Source organism: Molossus molossus, unplaced genomic scaffold, assembly GCF_014108415.1.
Source record: "Molossus molossus isolate mMolMol1 unplaced genomic scaffold, mMolMol1.p scaffold_m16_p_20, whole genome shotgun sequence".
Taxonomy (NCBI): Eukaryota; Metazoa; Chordata; class Mammalia; order Chiroptera; family Molossidae; genus Molossus; species Molossus molossus.
In genome coordinates this window covers 8,622,843-8,648,581 of record NW_023425356.1, presented here as the reverse complement: position 1 = coordinate 8,648,581, position 25,739 = coordinate 8,622,843, and the positions used below count along the sequence as shown (strand labels likewise).

At 42.6% G+C, this 25,739-nt stretch overlaps 1 protein-coding gene across 4 annotated transcripts in view; it reads left to right on the top strand.

The window, feature by feature from the left end:
* Positions 1–25,739, top strand: part of VAV3 (vav guanine nucleotide exchange factor 3) — a 290,405-nt gene that overhangs the window by 50,846 nt on the left and 213,820 nt on the right. For 3 of the 4 annotated variants that reach the window (XM_036273378.1, XM_036273380.1, XM_036273381.1), the window contains exon 2: positions 7,921–8,037. In XM_036273378.1, the coding sequence (XP_036129271.1) occupies positions 7,921–8,037 (117 nt within the window). Of the gene's footprint in view, positions 1–6,146; positions 6,244–7,920; positions 8,038–25,739 lie in introns of those variants that run through there. The other variant, XM_036273379.1, reaches the window with a different exon arrangement.

The following is a 25,739-nucleotide window of genomic DNA, read 5'->3' as shown; positions in this document are numbered from 1 at the left end:
AGTAGTCTGTTTAAAAAGTGTACGAGCTGAAAGTGTTTTCTATTTTTGGTGGGAAACGGCTAAGTTGGGTGCAGATTTGAAGACTGCAGGTTAAGGTATAGTTGGGGATCAAAGTAAAACATTTAATTTACTGAAATTAAGTTCTCTGGGAGATTGGACTCAAGGAAGACCAAAGGTGTCTGACTGTGGGAATTAACAGGACTTGGCTTAATACATCCATTTATTTTTTTCTCTTGAGATTTTTCTGTTGCCATTGGGGAAAAAAAACACTGTTAATTTGATACTGAGCTCAAGATAGGTGTGGAGAGCCCCGGCTGGTTTGGCTCAGGGGTTAAAGCGTCAGCCCTCTGACTGGAGAGTCCTGGGTTTGGTTCTCGCTAAGGGCACATACCTCAGTTGCATTTTGTCCCTGGCCCTGGGGCCCTGGGGTCTTGTGGGTGCCCATCACTTGATATGTCTCTCTCCCATCGATGTTTCTCTCTCTCTTCTACCCCCTGTCCCTCCTGCTCTGTCTGAAGATGAATGCAAAAATGTCCTTGGGTGAAGATAAAAAAAAAAAAAAAAGATAGGTGTGGAGATAATGTGGTGATAAGTATTGGTGATTGTTTGACTAACAGGTTTTCTAAACAGAGTGTACATCTCCTGGATTTAGAGATGGCAGAGGTTTTGGAAGGCTAAGGAAGAGGTGAGAAAAAGAGAAGACCAAGGAGCAATTTCCATACGTAATTAGGATGGATTTTCTGCCTGGTTAAGCATTCCACATGGTTAATATTTCCAGGAGCAAATATATAGAAGTAGTGATATTTGTTAAGAAAAAATAAGCCCGGCCAGTGTGGCTCACTGGTTGAGCGTCGGCCCTTGAAGAGGTCGCTGGTTCGATTCCCGGTCAGGGCCCAGGCCCAGGTTGTGGGCCCGATCCCCAGTGTGGGGCATGCAGGAGGCGGCCAGTCGATGTCTTCTCTCAACGATGTCTCTATCTCTTCCTCTCCCTTCCTCTCTCTTCAAAAATCAATAAAGAAAAAATATTTTTAAAAAAAGAAAAAATAACATGCATGCATGTGTATGTATAAACATACAAATAACATATATGTTATATATATGATATAGTTCAGAAAAAACATGACCTAAATATACTTTAGTTTTTGTTAATGTAGTTATTTTAGTGCAAATTTTCTGCACTTTCATTTAACTTCTAAAAAACTGTAACTTTATTTTAATAAAATTGTGAAATAGTGGGTGAGCCAAACCTGGAGCATAAATCATAAAGAAGTTTGTCAGGTAATAAAATCACAGGTGGTGAGTACAATTTGCATAAAATTTGGGGATGATGCTAAATTGGGAGGAATATGGGTGCAGATAGAATCACACTTAGAGAGGTTAGAAGTGTAGGCGGGAAACAGAATGTAATTGGCACAAAAAGACAGTGACTGATCTGAAGAGAATGATTTCATTCCAAAGGTATTTGGTGTGTGGAAGAAGCCAACAGAGCATTAAGAAATAAAGAAGCAATTTCTCCTTTGTAAGTGAGGGGAGGAAGAAGGGCAGGTGGGTCGCTTAGTCTGGAATTCAGTATTCTGCTGATTTGAATGGCAGGAAACTCTGTACCTTAGTATCTGTAAATGGCATCATGGAGGTCTCTTCTGTGCCTTTCAAAATTTCAAATTGCCAATTAAAAGCCACTCATATAATTTGAATTATATCAAACACTTGAATTCAGAGTCTCTCCTTCGGATGGGGTAATGAGTGTCCCAATGAGAAATGAGACCCTGAAAACTGCTTTCTTCACCAGACAGCGTGGCTGTCTGTGGTCAGGGGCAGTGCCGTCAGCCAGCAAGTTGCCTGGCCACGAGGCTGGGTTAGACACCCCGGGCCTTCCCACAAGGCACCCTTGCTCAGTTGGAATGGAAATAACTCATTTTGTAATGAGCTGTGAAGATTTTTCCTGTTATGCAGCCTCAAGTTCACACAGCTAGTGCATCATGGCCAATAGTCTTAGAGAAGCAGGTGCGGTTTTCCTTACAATACGAAAAGGGAAGTGGCCCTGTTTGCATTCCTATCACGGAGAAAGGTCAAAATGGCTCTTCCACACTTACAGAAAAGGAAACCACACACTTGGGGAAAGTGGAGAAAGTCAGATTCTTTCAGGTTTTGGAGTGAAATCCACAGCTGGGCCCTCCAGCACTGAAGGCGTCGCCCCCTTGCAACGCCACTTAGCCCCCCTCTGTTGTGACAAGTACCTGGTTCTGAAACGGTTCTAATCTAGAGTATGCTGGCCCCATGTGTAATTTTAGGGTGTTCTAGATCTTGATGGTATTAAACTTTCTTCTCTGAAGCTTATCTGCATCGATGTTGGGTACTTTTGTACCATTTTAATTCTTCAACTTGTAATAAATAAGCAAACTGTTCATGTGTTTCTGAAGGGGCAGAGAAGGGTGAGCATGGAGGCGGAACACATATTATTAGAATTTGTCACTTGTCCCTGGCTACCCCTGGGAGAGAAGCTAGGCAGCACCTCACTCCTGGCCTGTCCGTATGTGAAGACAAGAATTAATGCCCATCCATGGCCCCTTTCCACACACCCTGTCCTCCTACCTGTTCAGTGAGTGACCCTTTTCAGTGAATGTCCTCACTGTCCAGGCAGTGCCCAAGAGAGAGTTGTGGGTATAATTCTTAATTCTTCTCTTTTTTCTCCCTCTCTCTGCTCCCAACACGCATTCAGTCCATTTCCAGGAATCAGAGTTCTTTCTATTCCTCCTCCCTCCTTCTAGTCCAAGTCGCTGTAATGTTTTCATTTACTTAATATGACAGCATCCTAACTGTCCTTATCTTGCCTACCTACCCAACATAAGCTCCCCTGTAGAGAGAAAATTTTTAAAAATTGAATTCCACACACTGCAAAATGGCACCAGTATAACACGGTAGTTCAGGATATGGCCTCTATAGCCAGAGTGTCTGGAGTCGAATCCTGACTTCGTTACTTTGGCAAATGCAGTTCTATGAACTTGGGTAAACATCTAGCCCCAGTTTATAGAAAAGAAAAAAACAAAAACAAAACTGAAAACTTTCCCGATTGAGTTGAGGATTAGATGGCATGAAGAGTAGCATGGAGCATAATGCCTACTAAACACTCAGATGTTAACTCCAACAACAGCAGTAATAAAACACAAACTGAATATTCCACACTCCTGTGTAAAACCCTCGACCTTCACCATTTCCTCCACCATAAGCCCAAGCCCCTTGGCTAGCTGTGTAAGCCCAGCTCCCCTTTAGGGTCACTGTCACCGTCCCCTCCAGCATTGGGTCGGTCAGAACCATGGCCCACGGCCCACAGCCCACAGCCCACAGTGATCCATGCTTTGCCTCGTCTTGTGCTCGAACACACATAGTGCTGTTTACCTTGAATACCTCATTGATATTCAGTGAGAAAATGCCATTTAGACATTGTGTGTATCCTTCATTTTGGTGACTCTCCTGTGTTGAGTCAGTTGGTACTTTGAAAGTTATTTAACTTTGCTTCCTAAAAATCTTAATTCTAAATAAGAAATCTTATTTTTCTTATATAAATAAAATAAATGACTTAGCAAAGTTGTAAAATTTTTGGTCCAAAATAAGGTGTGGCCGTGAACTACTGAGATATACTTGTCCTTGTGCATCTACATCATCTCTGTTACACACGAGGCAGAAACATTTACACTGAGGTAACGTTGTGTCAGACCACCAATCACGCCTTCAGGCATAAAGCCAACTCGTGTTCATCAGTTGTCTTCAGTGAACTCCAGTTTCCTTTTTTCTTAACGGAGTGAGATGAGACTTGGCTTATTTAGCATTCCACCAGGAAAACAATCGAGTTCTCGGAGAGGTGCGTTAGAGGACAGTTAGGCCAGTCTTATTTACATGAACTCTTCCTGTTGCAAGAGATCGATTGCTTAAGCAAAGGGTGGAGATATTGGTACATTTGATATGATTGGCTCATGTAATCTGGGCATAGCCTGGTGCTCAGACTTTGGTTTCTAGACACCATTTACCATATGAATGGACAGATCTGCTTGGAGAAATGGCTGATTCCTGAACGGGGGCAGAGAAAACATGAGATCGGCAGGGGGCAACTTGACCGAAGGAAATAGTCATGTTGAAAGGACACAGGAACCAGTTTGAAGGCACCCCCAGTGCTCAAATTTGGGGCAATGTGACCATCAAAAAGAATGATGGCAATTGGTTATTACACGAGCAGAAAAAAAGTGTATGGGGCAGTAGAAGGGCGGGGAAGGTTTTGTTTGGGTACTAAAACCAGCTAAGTGTGGAGGGAATGATGGAATTAGAAAAATCACTATTTTACAGTCTCAAATGGAATAATCGAAACAAGAATTATCAACAGATGCTAACTCCATGATGAAAAATAATTGGGAAATAGGCCAGCCACATGGTACCAAGTTATCACCCCAGGTTTTTGTTTTAACTGATATAAAGGAGGACGTGTACCTTTACAATAGAGAGATATGGCAGTAACCATCTTAACTAAGTGATCAAGCTTAGCACCTGGAACAATGGGATAAATAACATTCTGTGTCTCCTGATGTGATGAAATAGGAAGTATTTTTGCCAAAAAGTATTCGACTTGGATCTAGACTTAGCTTTTGGGTCACAGGAAATACAGGTGATGGAGGAACAGATTTAATAATACCATGAGAAAATAATGAGAATGCAAAATGTGGAACATTCTATAAGACAACCAGTCTGAAAAAAAGGGGGACAGCAGGATTTTTTTACATTAAAGGATACTACAATGGTAAAGCAACCAACTGCAATGGATTCTAGATTGGGGGACACATAGTATAAAAAGACATTGGTGGACAACAGGAAGTTTGAATATGGAATGGATATTAGATAATATGGAATTGTTAATTTTCTTATGTGTGATCACAGTATTGTGGGGATGCAGCTTTATTCCTAGGAGATAGATGCATTGAGTTATTTAGAAGTGAAGTACCACAATGTCTGCAGAATAAGATTTATAAATAAAGAGCTGGCACACCAAGGCGTATAGGGTGGTAGATCTCAGTTGTTGAGTCGATGGGGTGTTCATGGTGTTCTTTCAACTTTTCTTTTGGTTTGAGTTTTTTTTTTTAAATTTAACATGATGAAAACAAGGCAAAATCCTGGGGTGGACAGGCTGTGAGGCCCAGCTGAGTCCAAGGCCTCTGTGATGACTGTTTCTGAACTTGCACAGGGCCAGACACCCAAGAACATTAAGTGATTGTGTTCCTGGTGTTATCAGCCCAATTTGGGATAACTGTGAAAATCTCTAGATAAGATTAATACAGAAGCTTGGGGTAGAACCTCGTCTTCCTCATTTTTAGCATTTCCAGCATTTGGGAACATGGCAGGCATTCGAAAACTGTCGACCGAAAAAATATGTCAGTTAAGGGGTGACCAAATTTAAGCATTGCCTAGAAAAGTGAGAGCACACTGTGACATTTTTCAAAGCCAGTAAATATTTGTGGAATGTAACAGAATGGAGCTAGTTAAGGGGTGAGGAAGGTCAAGACTGGCTCGAGACAGGAGCGGAAGGCCTGTTTTTATTATTTTAAAATCCCCTCTTGCACGCATGCAGTAGTGGCTACACTTGGGTGAAAGTCTACTGTAGTTTTTCCCACACGGGGGATGTTGGAGTTTGGAGGCAGGTGCAATGTTTTGTTCTTCGGTGAGCGATGAGTCAGGCACTTAATTATGTAAAAAATATGGCAAGACAGCAGTTGCAGAAGCCCCAAGAGAGTAATTATTATCTGTCTGGGCCGAAGGCAAGGCTTTTCATCTGTAAATAAGCGGTTCTGTGCGGAAGAGCTACACGCAGAGCAGTCCTGTGTCATAAAGGTCTCCCCCTGGAGTTTTCAAAGTGGAAGCAGTGACTGCGTCTGCCCCTGGCTGCTGCCTCCTGTGCTGCAAAGGGCTTCTGACGCGTCCCCTGTGGCTTTCACCCTCCTGGAACCTTTCAGCGTGTCAGGATTCCTGTAAAGGGGGACAAACTGCATCGGAGTCAAGCCCATGGAAAAACCTGAATGTTTCTAATGGAGAGGAAGTAACATGCGCCTCCTGTGAATTATGAACAAACCAAGATGAGAAACAAAAACCAAAACAAAACACTGAGTGCTTAAAGAAAAGAAACCAGAGATGCCGTCATTAAGCTACTGGGGCTCTCTTACGTACTGGAGGTGAATGATTTCATTTCTACATGTGCCATTGCAGGTAGTGGTTCCAAAAAGGATGAATTCACTTTGAGAGCATGTGCGTCCTTTGCTTAGGTGGATCTGAGTCTTTTTGACAGTGGTAGGACATTCAGTTGGTTTTTGACGTTGTCCATGGCGTCTGCCTTCTCTCTTGGCCCCTATGAGTGCTGACGAGCTGAGCAGGCTCTCCGCCAAGGCCAGCTTTTCCACATGACAGTTCAAGGACTTCATTTAAGTGACTGTCCCTCTCTCTTGCATGACTTAGTTTTCCCTCTCTATCAGGTTTTCCCCATCAAACTAGGAACATGTTGGAACCGCTTCCATTGTTTTTAAAAAGCTTTCCCTCATCGTCTCTCTGACTACCTCCTCAATCCTCTGTTCCCCTTCGCAGCATAATTCCAGAGTCAGTATTTTATCTTTACTTTTTGTCTTCCCATTGTCTCTGAACCTGCTCCAATCATCTGGTCATCCCAGTCCTCCAAGGGCACCTGCTTTTGTCAAGGTGTACCCATGACCTTCACCCTGCCGGGTTCCGTGGACAGTGCTTGGTCGAAATCTCATTTACCATCATCATCAGCGGACCCAGTCCATCACTCCTTCCTAGAAACACGTTCTTTACCTGGCTTCAGGGCAAACTTGCTCTCTTGGTTATTCTTTCTCACCAGTCACTCTTCTCAGCCTCTTCCCTGATCTCCTATGCTTACGTGGCTGCAGTCCTCCCCTCTCCTTTGCCTTCTCCCAGAGTCATGTCAGACAATATCATGGCAAAACGTTGTATACACTCGAAAGACTCCCAAATGTGTGCCTGGAGTACACACCGGCACCCTGGACTCCAGACTGGTATATCCAGCTGCCTGCTGCCCACATCCCTTGGATGATGAACGGGCATCTCAACTTTAACACAAAGATCACACCCAGTCTTTCCACAGTTCTCTCTCGCCTGGACTGTTGCAACAGCCCCGTCTGGTTTGCCCACCTACCCTTGCTCAAGCCCCTTTTAATCAGTATTCAAAACAGCCTGAAAGACCCTTGAAAAGTATCAGATTATGTCCCTGCTCTGCCCCACTGTCTCCAGCGACTTCCTGTCTCAATCAGGGTAAAAGCGTGTCCGCAGGTCCTTCACCCTCTGGTCCTCTCAGGTTTCTGTGCACCTCCCACCTCTTCTGGTCACGCACGCTGCCCAGACCATCTCGGCGCCGCCTCAGACACCCCGACTTCTGCCGCAGGGCCCTGGGTGGGGCTCCTGCAGGCTGCAGCGCTCTGTCCTGTAATTGTTCGGGGCTTGCTCCTCACCACCTCCGGGCCGCTGCTTGCCTGTCCTCGGCTCCCCGACACCTCCCTTCTCTCACCATCCCGTTTGCGCTCCCTCCACCCCGCCGGACCAGCACTCCCGAGCCCTCCTCCTGGCTTTACTGTCCTCTTCTGCGCTTATCACCACGTGAAAATACAAACCTTTCTGTTGTTGTTGCTGAGTTTGCCCTTGTCTGCCTTGTTCGCAGTAGACGGACACGTGGGCACCTCGTTCGCAGCCGTGCCCTGTGCCCGGGAGCGGGCACGCAGTGGTCCTGCCGAAGGAGTGACCGGGGAGCAGCCTCCGAGGCTGGGGGCTCCTCCTGCCTTCTTCCGCGTCCCGGGTGTGACCAGTCGGCAGCTCAGGGTGACGCACAGCATACTAACCGCTATTTCTGTTCCTCAGTTTCTCTGTTTGAAGAACATCCGGACATTCCTCACGGCCTGTTGCGAGACGTTTGGAATGAGAAAGAGTGAACTCTTTGAGGCGTTTGACCTGTTTGATGTCCGTGACTTTGGAAAGGTAATTGTACATTTCCTTTTTAATTTTTTTTTTATTGGAGAACTTTTAATCAAATACTGTTTCTTATCTTGTTAAAATAGGACATGTGACTTAAGTGACCTTCGTATCTGAATTATGTTAAATTTCACATTGGTGGCTTATCCTGAAACAAAACAAAACAAAGACAGTGGTGGTAGCAATGGTCACTATGAGATTAGAATTGATTTTTAGTTAAAGCAGTATAAGAGGAATCTTTTATCCGGAGGTACCTTTTCCTGCTGATTACGTAGGAGGGTAGGGTTACTGTATTTCATCCTTCAGATAGTTGGTTGGGCCTTGGGTCTGAGGATCAGTATTCTTTCCTTCCAGTCTTCTTGATACTCCAAGTACTCCCAATTTTTGGCAGTTGGGAATGTTCTGTTGCCCCTCAATTGTTTTGACTTGGGGAAGACATGAATCACTGAAATGTTTGAGTGTTAAATAACTCCTTTGCTTGAATTTCAGCAGACTTCTGTTGGATTTCAATGACATCTGTCACATGGAAATGTTTTAATCTTAACATTTAATGTAAATGTTATCATGTATACACCAAACACTTGTGTAGAGTAGGTGACTGAAATCATGCTTTCAAAAGTGATGGTCTTTCTTTTGTAGCTATTGGGCTTAAAGTTAAACTGCTTACATGTAAGAAGCCATAAAAGAGACAGGTAGTTAAGGTGACCTTTTTTAGCCCCTGCTGATATAATTGCTTTATGAAACTAAGCACACAAGAAGGGAAAAACAAAACACAAAACTAAACTAGATGATATCGAGAGGTTTGCCCTTACTCATATAATTCAGTTGTCTTGAGATCCAGAAAACATGCCGGAGGGTAACATTTGATAACAAGTATGAGGAACTGAAAACCACGTCTCCTGTGAGGAGGTGGTGGCACATTGTCCAGGGCCATGAACTGAAGCGGTGAAGCCAAAGAGGAGTCAGATAGAACCCCAGCGGGGGGTGGGGATGGGGGTGGGGGGGCGTTCTCAAAGCTGTTGGCCCCGTAAAACACCCTAACAGCTTAAAAAGATATTTCTTTTTCTACCTTTTGACACTTTTCCCTATTTTTATTTTTATCCTCACCCGAGGACATTTTTACACTGTTCAGACAGAGCGGGAGGAGAGAGAGAAACATCGATGTGAAAGGGACACATCGAGTGGCTGCCACCCGCACGACCAACCAGGGCCGGGGACAAACTGCAACCAAGGTACATGCCCTTAGCGGGAACCGAACCCGGGTCTCTCTGGACCGCAGGCCAACGCTCTAACCGCTGAGCCAAACCGGCCAGGGCTATTTTTATTTTTTTAATCTTTGATTTTCCTTTTTTTCCACCCTCTCTTTTAGGGAAATGAAAAATAGAAATGAATTGGGGAAATGAAAAATGGGGGGAGGGTCTAGATTTTACAAAGCTTTTCAAAGAGCCCTTCATATTTCCTTCAAGTTGGAGAGACATGGTATTGACAGACCAGGGGGTCATATGAATCCTTTGGAAATGCTGGATTGATTAGACCTGCTGGAGGGGCGTCGAGATTATAAAGAGCTGATCACAAAGGAATACATTGTATGGTTCTCCTGGGTAAATGTATTTCTGGCTCCCTAGAAGATTTTGGCAGTGGCAAGTTGGAAGCAGAACTTGATCCTCTTCTTACCACTTGCAGTTAATCACACACATTTTTACGGCTGCTGACATTGGTGCAGCGAGCTTGTCAGAACTACCTACCTGAGACCTACACAAATCGCTGAAAATGAGAGAATGCAGGACGCTGCCCCATCATTTACCAGCATCACTCCTGTGAAACGTTTTTACTCAAAGCAAAACTATCAAAACCCCCGCTTATTGAACACTTTTAGTCTAAGAGGTATCTTTTCAATCTTTGTATGTGTATTTTTTTCGTCATCGCAGCCCTAGGAAGTGTAAGTACTTTTATTTTCCTCCTCGTCCAGAGGAGAAAACCGCAAGTCACATGTCTAGCAGAGGTGGAGCTGGTGGCTGGAACCAGGCCTGGTGGTTCTCCACTGCGGTGTGTGTGGACATCACGCACGGGTGCCGTGTGCCAGCAGCTTCCAGGTCTTTGCACACGCTGACCCCGTTCCCCCAGTGCCGCGTGGAGGTGCTCTCAGCGCCCTCAGTGCCAAAGCCTAGGTTCCAAGCAATGGGGTTGGATAACTCATGCAGTGTTTAGTTTTTAAGTTTAAAAAGCCTGAACAGAGTGTTAATTTACACACAAAATAATTCCTGATATTGTGAATATAAATTTTAACAGGATGTAGTAGACAGGTGAGCTTATTTCTCTCCATTCCTTGGAGTTTAACTAAATGTTCAATGAACTTAAAATGAACAATATCTATATCTGTGCGCTTCTCTCTGCCTCAATTCATACAAATAGTGAACCTAGGATTCATGTATACTTGGCAACGTTTTGCTTGGGAATATATTACTTGCAATAACAGTATCTAATGTTTTTATGGCATTTTGAAGCTTTCAGAGTGCTTTGTATCACTGACCTCATTTGATTTTCCTAATGGTCTTACGAAGGGAACTGATAGGAAACTGAGAGATGGGGAGGTTAAACGGTGGGGTCAAGGTCTCCCTGTGTAGGGACAGAGCCGGATCCCGAGCTCAGGCCTCTGACTGCCCAGGCCTCTGCTTTTCTAGTCTGCCTTCCATGATTTGGGTCTCACTGCTGTGTGGATGCTCAGGGGAAAGGATGAACTCATAGGAGAAAACCAAAGAAATTTACAAAATTTAAAAGCACAAGTGATGTCACTTGGTATTTAATTACACGTTGTCTTAGAAAGAGGAAGATGGTAGGATACTGCGTGAATCCACACAGAGTGGTGGTTTAAGGCTAATCACGGATTCTGGTCTGTACAGACAATCCACCTTCAGCCACACCTTCTCTTTCCTCATTGTGGTGCCTTCTCCCTGATTTTTGTCCAGGCTTTCTCTCTGTTTGGGTTCAGGAAATCTGCCTTGAATCCTAGACTCTGACATGGATGCGTCTTCTTTTGGAAATCGGGAAAAGGCTGTGAAAGTGCCAACCAATACAAACGTACAGATTTTCACGTAGTGACTGTGATGGCGAAGGGCATACATTTGGGGCACTCTAGAAGACCTGAGATAATTTTCCTTGCAGAGTCACCTTTCTTTTCTAGGATTGAGCTCTGTACCCAGTGTTAATAGGGTATTCATTTCAATTCAAACTCATATGTCAAGAAAAATCAGAATAGTTCTGAACACTTCCTATACCTTGATTTCAAAACAAACAAACATACAAACAAACAAAAAACATCACCCAGGGATGGAGAGTGAATGTAGTAACCTGAACTCATTGAGGAGTCAGCAGAGACCTTGAGGTTAACCGTGACTCTCACTCTCGGTGTGGTGAATACTGAGAAAGGTTCCTGACAGAGGGGAACCCTCGTCTGAGACCGCTGCTGATGCACTCGTCCTGTTCTGAAGTGGGCAGAGGCTCTTTAAAATTAAATTTATTGGGTGTAACATTGGTTAATATCTGTATGTTGCATTGTGTCCTCACTACCCAAAGTCAAGTCTCCTTCTATCACCATATATTTAATCCCCTTTACCCTCTTCAGCTTCCCACATCCCCCTTCCCTTCTGGTAACGTTCCTACGGCCTGTGTCTGTCACACATATGGATGAAATCACATGTATGGTTTTTGTCCTTTTCCGTCTGACGTATTTTGCTTAGTATCATATTCTCAAGATCCATCTATGTTGTCGTAAGTGGTAGCTGTCACCTTTTCTCATGGCTGAGTGGTGTTCCCTTGTATGTAGGTACCACTCTTCGTTTTCCAGTCCATCGAAAGACGCCGGAGCTGTCTCCATGTCTCGGTGACTGTGAATAATGCTGCAGTGAACATAGGGCCGCATATATGTTTATGAATAAATGCTTTGACACTTTTTGGGTAGATATTGGGTGTCCTTTTAAGAACCCTTATAGCTTCTCTCTCTGGCTTCAGGTTTATGTTTTCATGCAATTCTGAAAAAACCTTTACTTTCTTACTGTTAAAAAAGATGGATCCTTTTTTGGCTTTCTAGTAACAAAAATAGTAAACTCTTGTTAGTTGGCTTCTTTGCTTGAGAAACAGTATTAAAAAAACCTTTTCCCTGGAATATTGAATACTAGGAATTATGTTTCTTTGTACATTGCAACAGAATTTGTAGGTTTGCTCACCTCCATCCTGCACCTGAAGGGTTTTCTATTCCTTTGTTCAGGTTGTCATTTTCTGATGAACATTCTTGCTGTTCATCGGCACATTTGCAGTGCAAAAGCACATAGGGCATTTCTTTAATGAGGTCCTTTGTAGTGAGTAATAATAATTAGGCTGCTGCTGCCTCAATGAGAGATGAAGTCAGCTCCTTCCCCTGGTGGCTCTGGGTGGGCATGAAGCCTGCTTCCTGCTGCCCATGGACCTCACGGCTATTGTTTCAATTATTAGGAAGCACCTTACGAGTGTAAGGTGACATGTGTTCTTGAATCAAAGAGAGTCACACCTGGCCAAAATAATTCCAGCTGATTTTAGTAGCAATAGGATAGTTTCATTAAGGCTCAGGACAGGTACTGTCAAAAGGAATACAGAGCATTGGTGTAAAGGTGGGGCAAGGGCACAAGTAAGAACATTACTGAGAAGAGGTAGTGTCATGTTTTGGTTAAGAACACGATTTCTGAGTTGGATCGGAGTTTCAGTTCCAGCTCTGTTTCTTACTCGTATGTGACCTTGGCAAGTTTCTTAACCTCTTTGAGCTTCAGTTTCCCACCTATACGTTGAGGTTAGATGAGAAATGAAGTAATGTTTGTAAAGTACTTAACAGTACCTAGGTCCAATGTATGTAATATTGGTAAGTATTAGCTGTTATTCTTATTGTTGCTATGATTACAACTATCATCACTAGTGTTAATTGGTTTTAGATTCAGTGGTAAACATAGGGGTTGCATTTCTAACTGAGTACAAGTACTAATCTACTGGGGGAGCGAGACAAGGAAATACGCTTTGTTCTTTGTCATGTGTGTCCATCTAGTTTATGCTGCACAGCCGTCTTTCTCCCCCCTTCTGTGCCTTCAGTCTCCACTGAGAAATCACGCTTTTCCTATTTTTAATCATGTAGTCGGCTGGTTTAATAATTATGATATTTCACCCCTTTGGCCATGATGGTGGGTTTGAGGATGAGGTCCAGTGTGATGTGCTAAGACATTTGCATGGGCAGTTTTATTTAGCTCTTCTCCTACTATGGAAGGGTGTGGCTATGAGGCTTGGAGGAGCTACAGCCCTCTGGGTACCACATGCAGCTTCAAAACAGACCCAGTTCAGAGGGAGCAGAGGGGAGGAGGATCCTAGTGGCATCATGGGAAGCTGGAATCAAGCTATGCCCAAAGCCAAATACATACATCTGTGGATTGTCCCATGACAGGAACCAAAGCAGTCTTCCTTTTCGTCTTCCTCTAGCCAGTATTTTTATTCTTAGAATAAGAAATCTAAGGGATTCACTCATTTTGTCAGATGATTTCAGCTGTGTAGCTCTGTGAACCTTTCTCCTGTTATCAAAGTTCCACACCACTTGGAGACCGTTCATAGATAGCACAGGAGATAGGAGCACAGAGTCCTAGAGACCGTTCATAGATAGTACAGGAGATAGGAGGACAGAGTCCTAGAGACCGTTCATAGATAGCACAGGAGATAGGAGCACAGAGTCCTAGAGACCGTTCATAGATAGCACAGGAGATAGGAGGACAGAGTCCTAGAGACCGTTCATAGATAGCACAGGAGATAGGAGGAGAGAGTCCTAGAGACCATTCATAGACAGCACAGGAGATAGGAGCACAGAGTCCTAGAGACCGTTCATAGATAGCACAGGAGATAGGAGGACAGAGTCCTAGAGACCATTCATAGATAGCACAGGAGATAGGAGCACAGAGTCCTAGAGACCGTTCATAGATAGCACAGGAGATAGGAGGCACAGTCCTAGGACAGCTGTGCGGAGCAGCACGCACACAATTAAATTGCAGCCCCAGCTTCATGGCAGATACTTTCCATTCCTCACCAGTGACTCCAGGTGTATCATGGTCTTTGGAAGAGGCTCCGAGTCACCAGACATCCGTCCCATGTTTGTCCGTGCACCACGAGGTTCAGTGGGCATGCGTGCCTCTGCAGCCTGAGAACTCCCTTCCTCCTGAGATTCCCAGCTGTGACTATATTTTTGGACCATATAGAATGATTTGAAGATGACCTGAAAACATCAGAGTAAACAGGGCTTAAAGGAGCCTCTAACTCTGTCACCTAGAAATGAGTAGGGTGTGGAGATATTTACTGATTTAAATAAAATGGACCAAGGAGTCAGAAAACCCCACAGGGTCCTGTGGGGCCCTGTGGAGCTGTCACTGAACCCTCTAGTCCTCAGTTTCCTCATTTGTAAATGAGAGAATAATTCCTGCCATACAGAGTTGTTGTGAAAGGGCTAATGGATGAAAAGTGCCTGGCATATTGCCTAATAAATCAAATGTACAGATTTAGATTCAGTCTGAAACTAATAGTTTGGGTAGAGATCACTCAGAGTTCTGAATGTGGATGATTCTAATGACATTTTCTTTTCCTTTTTGTGAGAGAGAAAAACATCGAACAATTGCCTCTCGTATGCACCCTGATTGGGGATCAAACCTGCAACCTTTGGGTGTATGAGACGATGCTCCCGCCATCTGAGCCATCTGGCCAGTGCGAGTGGCATTTTCTTGAAACTCAGTTTATTTAGGTTGAGTCTTCTGGCTCAGAGTATTAAGAAAATTATAATACACACACACATATATGTGTGTAAGCACACGTGGTTATTTATACTGTTTGTTTTCCAGGGCTTTTGTGGTAAGAATATTTGTGTTTTATGTGTGTGAGTGTGCATTGAGAGTTTAGTTAAGAGATCTGTAATGAAATTTTTGCTGAAGGTAGTTGATGCCTTAATACTCATCACGTGTTTTCCCCCTGGGATATAAACCAAATTAACAGCTATATCAGTTTCAGGACAGGAGGCGATTTGGTTCTTCAGCACGTTGAATACACTGCCATTTAAACATAAATTTGAGCTTGCCCAGGGATATGTGGTTAACTTAATGCAGAAAGGGCTTTAAAACTGTTTGTGTAATGGGAAGTCACAACTGTCTGTCCTGTCTCCACTAAGAGGCTTTCATGTTTTATCCCCCACCCCCAACATTGCTGGGATTTCTGGCCCATCTGTAATTCCTTACCATATGTCTTAGGAGAGTTTTTGCTCCAGCTGCATCCTGTAGTTTGTGTGTTTTTACTTTTCTCCCTTTCCCAGACGGACTTGTCCACCTTGGGGTGTATGTATAAGGCACAAGCACCTCTTCCTGCCCAGCCTGTGCAGTAACCTCAGGCCAGCCTCTCAGCTTTGTCCCTGGGTGACAGGTGAATCTCCATGTCCCATCCTGTCAGGACACTTGAGAACCTCTCCCAGGGACTCTGCCTGGTCTCCCTGGTCACAAGAAAACTCTCCCATCCAAAGACTCCTCAGCTTTTCTCAGCTGCAAGTGGCCTCGGGGACCTCACCCTGACATGGCTTGAGAGATCCTTATTGGCTAGTGTATGCCCCTTGATCAGCAACTAGAAACAGTTTTCATCTATCCGTATGTACCCAGGCTGAAGTGTTGTGGCATGTAAATACAATATCTCTGTTTAGTTATTTGTTTGAACTCGCACTCTTATTTAGAAATTTGATGTTTCTCCCTCCAAGTATTTTCCATCCTAAAGTATTCAAGAGTCTCTGGGGTATCTGTAGTCTCCAGGACTCTAACTAGTCTTGCTTCCAAGTACCACGCGGAGCTCGACCTTCAGCAGGTGCCCTGCTAGCCTGGTGCTCTCAAAGACTGTTCCTGTGTGGTTGCTTCGGCAGCTCTGACACTGCCCAGCCCGGCTTCTCTCTGCTGCCACAACACCTTATTTATAACCGTTGCAGTGGGCCTGGCCAGGCCATGTTTCCCCAGCTTTGCGGTGAATTCTCTTCAGGGGCTTTCCTGTCAGCAAGCTTGGGTCAGGGCCTCCTTAACCGACCTCTACGGGGGCATCACATTCCGCTCTCAGAGCATCCTCTGGTCTCTTTCCTCCCAGAAGGCTGTGGACCTTTCCTGCCCAGCAGCAGCTTCCGCCCTCCAGCCGGCCCAGCCTCTCTGATACAGAGGAGACCACCTCTGTCTACCCACAAAGGCCTCCTTCACTTTCTGCCCCTGAGCTGTAGGTGGCTTGCCTGTATTTACATAACTAAGAGCTCTCCAGTGATTCCTTCTGAACAAAGGAAGCTTGTTCCAAGGCCTCCTTTGTGTCTGTTTAAGCAGAGAAGGAGGGAACAGCTCTGGCCTTCCCAAATGTGGATCTGATTGACTGTTGACACAATTTCAGCATCATTAGCAGGATTCTCCTTTGTTTTTGCCCAGAGATGACCTTTTTGGGAACCTCAACATCTATTTCACTGTCTTTGTTGGTATATTTCACAGGAGTACTTAACATCAGGCAGATTTTCTCATTCCTACAGTTCTTACAGAACCCTAGAACTTGAGCCATGCAGGGGTCAGGGTCATTCTTTACACCCTGGTGTTTATTCAAGCTCACGTTTGGTCTGCTTTCTAATAGTTTTTGAGCCAATTCAAAAAACTCTTCATTGTTTTCTAACCTTAAAACAGTTGAAACCTGGAAAGGCATTTCCCAAGAAATACCATTGTCTTGAGAAATGTTAATAGGTAGCCTGGGAAAAACATTCTTGTTCAAATTAGTTGGGTAAACTCTGCATGTTATATCCTCCCTCTGTGGGAGGAGTATGACATAGTAAAGGCACTGATAAGTTCTGCAGTGAGGAAAACAGTTACACTTTTGCTTCATCTTGGAGTTCTAAAATTTGTATATGAGTAGCTTTTAGGTATCACTTGATCACTTCAAACTCACTGTGTATAAAACTGAACTATTTTTTTCCCCCTCCAAATCCAATTTCTATCTGGGTAAAGCTATTCCTTTATTCTGCCTTCTAGAAACTACATAGTTACAAACACCTTAGTTAAGGCGCTATCACCCAGATTATTGAAATAATCTCCTAAGTGTATGCCCTGCCTTCAGGTTTGACTCCCTCTGAACTAATCTTCAGAGTAATCTTACAAAAACGCAGAACTGCTCTTGCTTCACACAGGTTTCAAACTTGATAGTGGGTCTCTGCTGCTTATAGGATAATAAAATCTAAACCCTTCTACAAGTCACACCAGGTCATTCATGATCAGGTCCCTTGTCTGCCTTTCTAACCTTATTCCTTGCTTTCCTACCCCCATTAAATGCCTTTCTTCAGTCCCACCAAATCATTAAGTCATCATCACCCTCCAGAGGAATACAGGGTGAGGCAAAAGTAGGTTTGCAGTTGTGAGTATGTGAAACACAGAATTTATTTTTGTATTATTACTTATTAAGTATTCTTTGCCAATGCACTACTGTAAACCTGCTTTTGCCCCACACTATGTTTATTAATACAGTTTCCTTGGCCTGGAATGCCCTTCCTCCACTTAACTCTCGCCCCCTCATCTTTAGTGACTTAGTTCAAGGTCACACCCATACGTACACTGCTTCGAATCTGTCCCCAGCTACCTGTGTGGGAAATTACTCAGTGTCTCAGAGCCTCTGTGTTTTGAACCTGTCCAGGAAAAGAGAAGGGTGCGCTGTGGGCTGTTACTCACTGTGCTGTGTCTTTGTGTTACCATTTTACTGCAGCCTCACAGCAGTCCTAGTTGTTGGTATTTATCTCTATTTTATGGCCAAAGAACCTGAGATACAGAGTCATAAAAATAAATCATAGCTTACAGACAGTGGAGCATGGAACTGAGACAATGTCTACCTTCAAAGACCATGTTTTTGATGGTTTTACTGCATTGCTTCCAAGCAGAAGTGGGAAAGCACCTTCTAGAAAGAGAGGATGTCATGCAGGAAGATACAGAACGGGGATCCATGGGGGATGTTTGAGGTTCTGCAGAGTCCTTATAGTTTGAGGGTAAGATGCAAACAGGGTGACCTGGACCTTGAGATCCTGCAGAGATTGGGGCTGGAGGGGGAGGGCTCTGGGGTCCTGCTGGGTCGGTCTGCACTGATTCTGATGCAGGGCCAGTGAGTGGTTCTTCTCAGGTGGATTTGAGATGACCCACTGTGCACTTGAGCTAAGCACTGTGGGGGAGGGGGAAGGAGGAGGCTGTACAGAACTGTTGTGGTGTGGGCAGTTGTGTGAAGCTGATGCAGTGAGTGTGGTTGCAAACTGTGCCGACCTTTCCTAGAACAATGCAATGGGGGCCAGAGTTTGAGAGCTCTGGGCATTTAGGATGGATGAACGAGTAAGGAGAGAGAAGAAAGAACACTGTAAGAGGAAACAATGGAGCAGGTGCAATTAAGTGTCCCCCCCCCCTTTTAAATTAATAGTATAAGTTCCAATGGCATTTACACTCACTTTCTGTAGATATATTTTGTAATCCAGTATGTATTTTATTTTTTTATTAAATTTTTTTTTTATCCTCACCCAAGGACATTTTTCCATTTTTTGTTCAGATAGAGTGGGAGGGGGAAAGAGAGAGAGAGAAACATCGACGTGAAAGGGACACATCGAGTGGTTGCCACCCACACAACCCAACCAGGGCCAGGGGCAAACTGTAACCGAGGTACGTGCCCTTAGCCGGAACTGAACCCGGGTCTCTCTGGACCGCAGGCTGACGCTCTAACTGCTGAGCCAAACCGGCCAGGGCCAATACGTTACTTTAAAAATGGAAATATTTATTTATTTTTGTACTAGGAAACTTTCTGGGAGTATTTGTCTGTATTTTCAAGGTTATGGCAAATATATACATACATATCCCATCTCAGCTGTGTTCAGAGATCCTTAACCCTGTCATATACCTGTAAGTATAATTTATCCAAGCGACATATGGAGTTCATTGAGTCTAATATGCTTTCAATAAATTGTTTTTGTGAATGCAGTGGTTGAGAAACCCTCGAGGAGAACTGGCTGACACCAGTGCGTGCTATTACAATTGCCAAGGACTTGTCTATATAAGCAGCCGTGATGCAAAGCCCTTGACCTTTCGTCCTTCAACTGTTGTGCATGTGCGTTTCCTATCGACGGATCCTGTGGAAAAGGAGGATGGCATTTTCCGTGTTTATTCTCCCTGTTATTTTGTAATGGCTTATGCACACTGGTAGGGATCCAGGAGTGCTGGCATTTGCTTTCCGTGCTCAGTGGGTGGGGTGGAGTGGGGGTGGGACTGGATGAAGGCGCTCATCTGTGCAGGGGTAGCAGGAAGTGAGCCTCGGGAGTGTTATGAACACCAAACAACTACAGGAAACAATACTTGGCAGTCACTGCAGCTGTGTGGAGGTCAGCCATGCAAGCTTCCTCTGGATAGACTTCAGTTTCTGTGTCATTTGTTTTCTACCTAAAGCACCTGTGTCTTTGGAGGACTGCATTGGAGAACTTTGAATTGATTATGGACTTTTCTCTGGTTTGCCTCAATGCCAGTTAGAATGAAACGTCCTGCTGAATCAGTGTGGTGTCTGAGGACTACCGGTGTTAGGACCAGCCAGTGGATAGAGCAGTCAAAATCATTAGGTTAGAATGAATGAACGACACTCAGATCTTCCAGTCACTCTCCTGGGAACTGTGTGTGCTCACAGTTTCACACTAAGTGTGCTTGGTGATGCTGGGCATACCCTTTACCTTGCTAGTCTCATCCCATGTTTCTGTGTAAGATCTGAAGGGTGATGCTGCTTCTGAATGGGCGAGGACCTGATAGGTAATTTCCACTCCGTAAGTTGTCTTAATGTAGCTCCCTACTCATAATTTACCTTAGACAGAATTATCACCTCAGAATGATTGTGTTATGGTATTGGAGGACGTGGACACCATTCTTTTTATTAAAATCCTCATCTGAGGATATTTTCCCATTTATCTTCAGATAGAATAGGAGGTGGGGAGGGGGAGAGAGAGAAAAACATCCATGTGAGAAAGATGCATCCATTGGTTGCCTCCTGCACGACCCCTACCAGGACTGGGGACTGAATTGCAACCCAGGTATGTGTCCCTGATGGGAATCGAACTTGAGACTCTTTGGCACACCGGCTGATGCTCTAACCGCGGAGCCAAACCAGCCAGGGCAGTGGTACACCATTCTTATTGGTCAGTCTTGGTCAAGTTTTGATGATGATTGATAGTATTGGATGTGGATTGTGTAATCAAAATGCATTGATAGCCAGATTCAGGTTAGAAGTTACTCAGCGTCTGCTCTTTATGTCTGTGAAGTTTCACATGGCTTTAGCAAAATCACCAGTAATGTTTTTCTAATAGCCTGTTAGGTTTTTTGGAGAAGCAGCAGAAAAACATGAATTTATTAACTGTCAGATGATAACGTACAATGTCTTAGGGAGCTAGTAATGTAAAATTTCATGGCATTGTAGTGAAACTACTATAAAATATAATAAAAGGAAGATGGTATTAATTAGCATTGATTTTTCTAAAAAATTGCTAATGGGTTTTCACATTTGTTATCACTCGGATTTTGGTCAGTAGGCTTCCCCCAGGATTATCAGAAGTAAATAGACATTTTGGTAGATAACTAAGCAATCAAACAGACACATTTTTCCTACATTATTTGGGGCTCACAGTTGGACTCCGTTCTATAGTATTTGAAAGATTCCTAGTGATGGCACAGAAAGCTCCTAAGTAGCAATAGTTCTAATTAATGGCTAGTGAATTATTTAGAAAAATCATCACTAATAATCTGTCTTCCTAAATTTTCTACTCATTGGTCCTGGAACAGCATAGAATTAATTTATAAATCTTCTATGGGACAATCCCTCAAAGATGGAAAGGCCATTTTCATGTTCCTCTAAGTCTTTTCTTAGAATTAACAAAATATTCTTAAGTATTTTCTTTTTGCTTATAACCTGCCCGCATCTGAGAATACCTTGAGATATCTTATCCAGACCACACATACAGCATGGGGTAGTTGAAGATCACAACATTTAACACTTAAGAAGAGGTTCGAAGCTGATTAGAGGAAGCGCCACTGTCATCATACCCGCTAGTTTGAGGGTGAAATTTATCGCTCAGCTGTACTGAAATCAAGAAAAAAACCATAATTCAGAAAGCGAGCTTTTGAACTAGCTTTTAAACCTTTGTGCCCAGTGGAATTTGGAAAGAACAAAATAAGAAGTCTAAGAATTTTTAAAACTACAGATATAAACATGCAGAAATGTAGAAAGACTACTGTGCAAAAGATGTTCGCATTTCATATTCACTTTATCTACCATTATTATGTACACTGATATTGCTATTTTTTGCTGAACCATTTCAAAGTAAATTATGGGTAAGTGTCATGACATTTGTCTCCTAAATACTTCAAGCTTTATATCTCAGCAAATATAGCTCCCCAAATAGTGCTATGTTCCTATGTAGCCACAATATCTTCATCACGCATAACAAAATGAATAATACTTTCCTAATCCCATTTACTATCCAGAGGATACATTTAATTTCACCAGTTGTCCCTAAAATATCTTTTAGAGCCTGTTTCTTTCAACCAGGATTGAATCATGTGTAAACATTGTATTTGGTTGTTTTGTTCCTTAAAGAAAAATGTTTTCTTCAACAGTTTCATACATCTTTTATTTTGTATTTAATTTTCTGATAAAGGTGATGATCATTTCTGATGGGTTTTTATTGGACTTAAATGAACTGTTCTTTGAGTTGAGAATAAAGTTTCAGTTTTCTATAATCTAGGGCACTTTGAAAAGCCTTGACTGTAATCACTATGGGAGGGGCTCAGTCATTGTTTTCATAGCAACTCAGAAACTTAAGTCTGAGAATGTTAACCAATTTATAAGTACTTTATTATGTACCAAGCTCTGAAACCACCATCACGAATCATCAATAAGATTTCACATAGAGTTACATACAACTACTGTACTCTTGGAGATAGATTCATAACAAAATGCTCTTTCATCAGAAACTCCTCAAGAATCCTTGAAAGAGTCATAGGTAGAATTCTAAGATTTTTATCTGGCTCAAGAAAATACTATCCAAAAAGCACTGAAGCCATTTAGACTTTGTAAAAACTGTCAACGTTCTGATCTAGTCCTGCCTAAAAGAACCTTGCAATTTCAAACTGATTTAGAGTTTGATGTCATACTTCTACCCATGAAGGAGTTTCATTTCTATGGAGAGTTGACCTGAATATTACTAGGTGTGACTCACATTTCAGGATATTCTGATCTAGAGGTGTCACTGATTTTTTTTCACTGCATGGTATTATATTTCAGTGTTTCTTAGATTTTGGATTTAAGGAATATAGTAGCTAACATTTTAAAAGAAATAATTTTGGGGAATAGATGACAAGATGATAGAATACATAGTTTTAGAAAGATCCTGTGTTTTCATGGTACCACGGGTCAACCTCAACACTCAGATCATGTTTTTATCTATCCCCATAGTAGCAAGGGAATGGAAAGGAAACAAGGGGAGTTTCTACAATCCGGTAGATTTTCCTCTTTCAGTTGTATTATTGTAACAATGTAACAATACATTGACAAGAATTCCCTAAGTTGTAAAATCATAATATTTTATAAGCATATTTTCTTCATTATAGGGCCAGACTGGTTGTAAGTTGTTCAGAATAACCTTTCCCGACGTGTTTTTACCATAAACCATTTGTTAAATAAGCGAAGCCTATCCCTGATTTGCATCTTGTCAATAATATGCTGTAATAGTTACATTCTTTACTTTCCCATGTTATCCATACAAGTTTCTTCCTCATTCTTGCTCTATCTAGTGCTAGTTGATCTAAAAGGAATCTGGAAAGCTTTGTTACTGCCCCTTAGGAAGTCCAAGCAAAGGCTTTTAGTAAAGTTGACAAGTCTTGTTCTGAGACAAGAACCAAGCATAGTCAGTCATTTCCCCCTCTCATTCTACATGCATTCTGGACATTTCATAAAACAGCGTTCAGTGTGTTATAGGAAAAAACACTGCCCTGGCTGGTTTGGCTCAGCGGTTAAAGCGTCGGCCCTCGGACCAATGAGTCGTGGTTTCGATTCTGATCAAGGGCACGTACCTTGGTTGTGGTTTGTCCTGGGCCCTGGTCAGGGTCGTGCTGGAGGCAGCCAGTTGATGTGTCTCTCTCACGTCGACATTTCTCTCTCTCTCTCTCTGTCTCCCTTCTTCTTCTATCTGGAGATAAATGGAAAAAATATCCTCAGGTGAGAATTAAAAATATATATATTGCTGAAATCATGAGTTGGTATATATACCAACTCCCAGGTTTGCCAAAAATCCCCACAGATACTCACAAGGTTTGCAACAGTGAAACAGCAGTTGAAAAAGTGCTGGAATATAATCTCTTTCGCATTTAATATATTCTACCGTTCCTGAGCCTGTATTATTCATTGTCATGGAAAATATAGAACTACACTTTTAAAAGATTCAAAATTGAAAATCCACACACACACACACACACACACACATATATATATATATATATATATATATATATACACACACATATATATGTTTTTATCCTCACCCAAGGACATTTTTGTATTTATCTTCAGATAGAGTGGGAGAGAGAGGTGGAGGAAGAGAGAGAGAGAGACATTGATGTGAGAGAGACACACTGACTGACTGCCACCCACACGACCCCAATCGAGGCCGGGGACAAACTGCAACCGAGGTACATGCCCTTAGTGGGAACTGAACCTAGGACTCTCTCTGGTCCACAGGCCGACACTCTAACCGCAAGCCAAACTGGCCAGGGCTTGAAACTCCATATTTAATTTATTTAGGATTTCTAGTAAGAATAGTAAAACAATAGGAATGATAATAATTCATTATTACATACTAAAGAAGTTTTTTTTTTTTTTGGCTGAAAACAATAAAAGTAGCACATTAGCAATTTAATAATACCAAGACAATCATTACCTCTGTAGAGAGCTTTTCTTTAGTGCATGTATTTCCATCTGTGAAAATTGACTAACTTTTAAAATTTGATCTAAGTGCCCAGTTGGTGTGGCTTACTGGTTGAGTGTCGAGTCATGCACAAGAGGCCGCTGGTTCAATCCCCAGTCAGGACACATGCCCAGATTGTGGGCCCAATCCCCAGTGGGGGCATGCAGGAGGCTGCCAATCGATGTTCTTTCTCATCGGTGTTTCTATCTCTCTCCCTCTCTCTCTCTCTGTCTCTCTAAAATCAATGAAGATAAAAAAAAGTAAAATAAATAAATAAATAAATAAACTTTGATCTAAGTGAACATAGGCATAGAAGACGGGTAAAATCTGAAGGTAGTCAGGATTTCAGCAATGTTACCAGCTATTCAAGAAAACTGTATATCAAATTGTTTTATCTACTTTGTACAGTTTCTAAGAAGATTACAACACATACTGTTGTATGTAAGGTTTTCAGCATAATGCCTGACACCTGAGAATGTGCTAGAAAAATGTGAGTTGATAAAATATATGTTCGAACATTATTGGACAGAGGCAGTTCTTTCCTATGGAAACCTATTTTTTCTCTTCCCTCAAATGGAACCTCTCTTTTAACTATGGCTTGTGCATCCGTTGGAGGTTGGGGTATACATTTAGTTTCTCTGGGGAACCAAATAAGAGCAAGATGAAAACATATGTAAACAAAATGCATGACACTTTTACTGCTGATGGCTCAGTAATAATCAGCAGCCATGCCATAATTCACCACCCATTAGAATTTCTTCACATGTAGGCAGAACCACATGAAATTGCTAGTATTTGACAAAATTGCAGTTTTATATAGTCTAACTTAATATTTTGGCTCTAGATGGCAAAATATTTTGGCTCTAGATGGCAAAATATTTTGGCTCTAGAAGACAAATAATTGTTTAAAATTTTTTTTTTCTTTCTGACTTTAGAGAGAGAAGACGGGAGAGGGAGAGAAATAGAAACATTGATGAGAGAGAACATTGATTGGCTGTCTCCTGCACACCTCCCACTGGGGATCGGGCCCACAACCTGGGCATGTGGCCTGACCGGGAATTGAACCAGAGACCTCTTGGTGCATGGGTTGATGCTCAACCATTGAGCCAGGCAACAAATTCTTGTTTTAAAACAAGAAGAGCTGGCAATGTGGATGATGGAGTTGATGTTTTCTGCATTTTTTTTGTGTGTGTGTGTGGTAAAACTTGAACCAATTGAGTATATGTTGTAGGGAGTATGTTTTTCCTTCAACATAAAGGGGAACTTGGAAACAGTCGTGTTTCTGTAACAGAAAAAATTCTTGGAATTAGGAGCCCTGGGTTTTCGTAATAAAGAGTTCTCCAGGTCTGTCTCGTAGGGTTGGCTGTCCTGTCATTTGTTATATTCTCTCTTGGCAAGTCAACAAAAATTTGGTGTTGACTATTTGGAAATCCAAATTATCATGAATTTGGCTTGCTTTTAGCAGGCTGTGTGTTAATTAACATGAAGTCTGAACTCATCTACCTGATTCTTTGTGAAATTGTTTTTCTATGCTGATAAATTAATGTACATTAGTACTTACTGCTTATTATTGTTATGTCTGCCTTCTCAAATTTTAATTCCCTCAAGAACAGTGATTTGTAGTGTCAAGATAGACAAATTTAAATTTTAT